At 38.2% G+C, this 5,976-nt stretch overlaps 1 protein-coding gene across 1 annotated transcript in view; it reads right to left on the minus strand.

Annotated features, from left to right (window-relative positions):
• LOC108752437 (hemicentin-2) overlaps window positions 1-4,743 on the minus strand; it is an 8,840-nt gene extending 4,097 nt beyond the window's left edge. Inside the window, exons 1-2 of the mRNA XM_018493250.1 lie at window positions 3,543-4,743; window positions 2,317-2,446 (exon numbers count right to left, since the gene is read on the minus strand). Coding sequence (XP_018348752.1) covers window positions 2,317-2,446; window positions 3,543-3,918 — 506 coding nt within the window. The 5' untranslated portion in view covers window positions 3,919-4,743. The remainder of the gene's footprint in view (window positions 1-2,316; window positions 2,447-3,542) is intronic.
• Window positions 4,744-5,976: the final 1,233 nt, after the last annotated feature.

The following is a 5,976-nucleotide window of genomic DNA, read 5'->3' on the forward strand; positions in this document are numbered from 1 at the left end:
AAAGGACTGTTACACGTACGTTATATCTTCTAAAATTGTGAGAAATTTTTATTTGAAAAATATCTTTTCCCCAATTATGTTCGCCAATAGTATTTGGAGGTCCCCATTTTTTTTCTTCGTTCCGTATTCGATATGTTATGAAGACGCGTAAACGGAAGCTGGATGCTTACGATTAGCTCAGGACAATATGGTTCCACATGCAGGACCGTTTCCGCGAGTGGTTCACATAAATCCATCAGTTTCCGTTAAATGGGCTGGCCTTCTTCTCATAAAATAAGAAGAGTGCCGTCGAGAAGGTCTGTACCCTTTTCTAGTGTGATTCACAGGCGCGGCAGCGGCGGCCGGTGGGGCTACGCTTGCGGCCAGTTTCTCGGTTTCTATGGCTATAATCTACATAATTATACTCGGCATGGCCGTGTCCGCAACGCGAAGAAAAAGAAAACCGGGCAGGGATCATTAAACCGCGTGGCTATTATCGGTCGTAAAAGAATGCGCGGCTGATATTGTTTCAGACGAGTCCCACCGGACCGAAAATTCTTCATTAGTACCGTGACCCTAAAATAAATGCGTGGGAACGTAAAGCTTTACGTTACGAGCTGCTCTCCCGAAGTACAATTCGATCGTCGCCGTATATCTTCCACTGTAAATGTGCAAAAGTAAAAGGTCGTAACTCCAAACGCAGTAAAATAAAGAAGCTAAATTACAATCGGACCCATCCGACAGAAAAGTTTAAGAGACGTACAAAGGAGAGACTTATGAGAGATTAGAACGGCTTTCAGACGTTATTTACATGTGTTTCAAGAAGTTACACACAATGAGACGGGGTAACGGCCAAGCCCTCGCATCGGAAACTTAGCTTTTCTCAAAAGACCCATTCATCAATGGGTCCCCCTTATGAAGGAGCTACATATGCCATCGTTCAGGGCTTAAATTACACCCGCTGGTTTCTTGCCTCTCGCTCTCTCCCGCTGGGAACGATCGGGGGCATAAGCTTCCAAAAGAAGCGCGTGCCATCCTGAGGAACAGATGTTTTACATCGCATAAGAACGTAGATAAGGCGCGGCTAAATTCAGCGGACCGTAAACCAAAACGACGATCCCTTCCCGCGTGGCCCTTCCCTGCATAAACATAACGTCACGGCTTCTTGCACCAGACCGGCTCTCCCGGATCAGCGGGCAGCGTACGAACCACCGTGATGTTCCATCGTGATGTTTGAAAACGGCCGATATTTTCTGAGGGATAAGAAAACAAGTGCGGGCACGTAACGTAGGAATGTGCATAAAGCGCGCTACTTAACCTGCCGACGAGGCGTCGCCGCGTCATCAAACGCAATTCAAAACTGTTATCTTGGACCTCCTAGCGATCGGTTCAGTCACAAAAGAGCTATATTGTTATATCGTATCAGTAAATATTCGAGAATTGCTTTAGGATCGGTACCCTGATGTTCGACGCAGATAATGTATATATTTTCAAGAATAAGATTTATGAACAAAATTTTTTGTTGATGCATTCTTGGGAAAGATAAATACATTTTGTATAATCACTCCCAAAATTTTCAAATATTTTATAATTCCAAAGAATGAATTGTTGTCTTAGAGGAATGGTTTAAAATATACAGAAAGTATACATTTTAGAAACATTTAAAGAAAATATTTATTTTAAGGATGTTTTTTTAACCCTTTTTCTCGCTGTTTATTTTCAAGAATTTTTATTCGTAAAAAAAAAAGTAAAAATAAATTATTTGATATTCTTTTAACAGAGAGAGACCGTTACTGAGATTTCGTTCCATCAAGATCAGCAGACACGGTCAGCATTCCGATAGTCATCCGATTTGGGCCCGAAAGTAAAAAAAATGGTTCAACTTCTAATCGCCCTGTCTCAGGTAAAAGGTCGTTTGAGACAAATGGGCCCATCCATAATTATCTGATATAAATACCAAACCTTTTAACATTTTTTTTCTATGATTCTCTTTTTATCATCACCCTTTTTATCGGCGTCATGTTAGAACACTTCTTAGTGAGAATATATAATCACGCAATAACACACAGTACAATTTTTCCTTATTATCGAGGTAAATTTAGAAAGAGATAAAATAAATGCTTTAGGTGTCTATCTATGTTGTATTGCGTTAAATCGATATCAGACATTCCGATAGAACGTTCACTGCACATTCCTACCACCTACTTTCAGTTTAAAAATTTTTTTAAAACTTTTAAATTATCTCTTTTTTTCTTATATATTTTATTTTCATGTTATCAACATACCGCGACGCAATACGTATTGTTCGAATGTTTAACGACAAAGTGTCAAGCTTACCACTTGATAACGGCGGGTGGATTTCCGTATTTTGAAACGCAGGAAATCATTACTTCCTGCCCCTCCTGCAGCGTTAGGGTGGCGCCCAAAATGGTTCCCCCGTATTCCAGTTGAGGTTCTTTGGGTTTCACTGGAACGCGCATTAGGGTGCATTTTAGATAAGGTAGAGTGAGACAGAAATAGTTATGCGTTTGGTTCCCTCTGCTTCCTTTTACGAATAGTTATGACCGTGATCTTATCATTATGTGCTCTTACAGCAGGGAATAGCTAAAAGGAACCGATTGTGCCACTCTCGACCAAATTTCCATTAACACGGATATTGCAAAATTACAGGAAAGTAGAGCATAACGGCTGCTTTGTGTGTTTTCTTGCATCACTCGAGGTCAATGTTCGCGGAATATTAACGATTCTTCCAAACGACTCAACGCGCTTCAATGAAATACAGTCTTGGCCACAAGTACAAAGTATCCTCACAAATTAACGTAAACATTTTATAACGAAAAATAAATTAAAAGCAGTTTCATTGGAAAATGATATTTATTTTTATAATCATTCTAATATTTTTTTAGTCCCTCTTTGACCTTCATTACCGTTTTTTCCAAACAAGTCATAATAAATTGGGAGAGTTTTATATTTAGACATCCAAAGCTGTATTTGAGATTGCAATAAACATGTCAATATATTGCATAAACGATATCAAAATATAAAAGTGCATTAGCATGTGCAAGTAATGAAAGTGCTAACTTTTTCGCAATAATTTTATTTGTTGTCTTTGTATTCACCTTTAGATATACTATGCAACTATAAATTATATAAGTAGTTATTTTATATGTAAATAATCATACAATACTTGAATAACTGAAAAAATAATAAATTTTAGTAAATATCTGTTTAAACAGTTCCAAGTAAGTGTTTATTAAATGTAAATATATATTTATTTGATACAAAAACCATTAATTTGATTAATTTTATTATTTTTCATTGAGTAAATATTTATTTACTATATAAGTAAATGTTTACTTAATATTATTCAAAGAAATATGTATTAAGATCAGCAAATTTCTTTCAATATACCGTCAAACTTCTCATATTATATCATATTATATATCATTAAAAAAATAATACATTTACTTTTTCCTTATTTACTTGTACGAAAAATATATACGCGATAAATCCAAAGGTATAACGTCTCGCTGAAGGTTGACGGAATCAAATCGGATTCTCACCCTTTACGAGCAGTCTCGATTGTTCGGACGAGAGTGCGTCTTGGCGGGTGAAGTCGCTGGAAGTAACCTGGCACTCCCAGAAGCCATCGTCAAAATATAAATTGGCTCGTCTTATCACAAGGGTGCAGTCGCCGCTGCCGCGGCTGTTCGCCCACTCGTACTTGTCTGGTTGTATGCCCACCGGTCTCCGGTCCTTCTGCCAGATGCACTGGCCACCCTTGTTCTGTACTATGCAACGTAACTTCACGTCATCGCCGGACGACACTTCCTGGTAGAGTTGCGGTTTCTCCAGAAATTGTTGATCGCCAAAAACGAAGGTGCGAAAAACGCAGATGAGGAAGAACACCGGCAAACGGATCGAGCGATCGAACGTCATCTTTGCGGGACCGGAAAACTCGCAATCGACTCGATCAAGGCATATCCAGCGACTGTCGGGAAAAAGATTCGTCCAAGGTCCGTTTTCGGGCCGTCTTCGGATTCGTGGTAGATCGCGCGAATCGAAAGGACTCACGGATTTGGAGAACGCTCGGGGATTTATCGCGTGAACAGACTGATAATCCGACGGCTTACAAATCGGGAGGGCATCTTAAAATACGCAGGTCGAATACTTGTGGGGATTATACATCCGAATGTCTGTGGAGGGATTTTTTGTAGCATGGAATTCCATGCGGACTCTTAAGGCTGCAGAGATTCCGCTTCGACTTGTGTCCTTCGCAGAAAATAATCGGAGCGGCAACACGTGAAGAAACACGTGCACGCGCGGTCGAAGATCAAACACAACAGTTCGCAATACAGATCCGTAACACACACCCGCGCTATACGTTCGCCAAGTCATAGATCGCGCTCGCAGATAAACGCACCATTCTCTGCCGCGGATTTCGCCATCGATCGGGGCAAATCACTCCTAATCGTGGAACGTTCACTCGCGAGTCTCCCGTTCGGAAATCCGTTGAAGCGGCGCGAGCACGCCCGAGGTTCGCATTTTATTACCGCGCCTAACAGCGCGAAAGTCCGCGGGGCGATCGAAATGATCTCGAGCTTTCACTAGAACTATCGCCTCAGCTCACGGCGAAAACAATGCTAATAGAAGAACACGAATCCTTTTACAAAACTACTTTTTAACGTTTTTATTTAATAGATTGAAATGATTTTTTTTTTTTTTTTTTTTTTTTTAATAAATGAGAACTTTGTCACCGGTCGTTACCAAGTCGCTCGACATCACTTAACGATTGATTCCCGGTCGTCTTTGTTTAAAAAAAAGCCACGAGTTCTTGTCACTGAAGTAGTTGACGATCATAGTCACGTAGAAGCGCGCACGATCTATTCAGTGGCAGTAAACACCGACCGAATGAGCCGCCTTCGAGTTCGAAGGGTCGTATCTCCACGCAAACCGACACAGCGCTCTCGTTGGTCGGCTCGGCAAACTATTCCACCCACTCGAGTCCTTTTCCTCTGCTGTTTGGCTATTATTATTTAATGTACTCTATCGATTGTCTTTAGAGAAACTACTGTCACTCATAAATAACGTATTTAACCTTTGCTTATCAATAAAGTATAAGCTATTGGAAGATCGTTCATAAATTGTCAGAGTCTTTAGAAACATGTAGAATTTGTAGAAATATTTTTCATAAAATAAACATATACCGCGAGACACTACTTGTCTCCTAAATAATAATAAATTAAGTATTTTCTTTCTTCATCGATAAAGATATCGTGATTGACACAAGTGTTAAATCGCGTAGGGATAAATTTTTTATTGTCATATACAGTTGAATTTATGTTAAATTAAATACATTTTACGTATCTCAAACAGTATTCCATAATTTTTTGTATTAATTCTTGTATTCATTTATACACAAGATAAATATATATATATATAAAGTAAACATAAACATGTGAGAAAATTAACACAAGAAATATGACAAATTGTGGAAGTATATTTCTTCAGTATAAAATTAATATATAGAGGAGAAGGTAGTATATTAATGATCAGTGTATATATTGTAGCCTCCCTTAATATCTCCGCTATTATATAGCGAATCCTAATGATTACTTATGGAATTATTTGTTCAGCTCGCCGTTACACCATGAATATATACTAATAGCTATAGCACTTATTATAATGCATTTTTACTTTTAAGAATTTCGAAACGTTTCTGAGGTACATTTTAGTATTTGATTACACCTACTTCGCCATTTCTTTAAAACTTGAGCGTATTATCACATCAATATACAATGTATGTATTTTTGAATGTGTTATTTGCTATTTAACATTTTATTTGACTGTATATATTTTGTGTTATGCAAATTTAAACAATAGCATTTTGCTTTAGCCTTTATGGATATTGATTATTCATGATTTCTTTTTTGAGGTTTTCATATCAAAATAATTATTTGATAATTGATTGTAACTTTACTTAACCTATAGTTTATA

The sequence above is a fragment of the Trachymyrmex septentrionalis genome, unplaced genomic scaffold (assembly GCF_001594115.1).
Source record: "Trachymyrmex septentrionalis isolate Tsep2-gDNA-1 unplaced genomic scaffold, Tsep1.0 scaffold60, whole genome shotgun sequence".
Lineage (NCBI taxonomy): Eukaryota > Metazoa > Arthropoda > Insecta > Hymenoptera > Formicidae > Trachymyrmex > Trachymyrmex septentrionalis.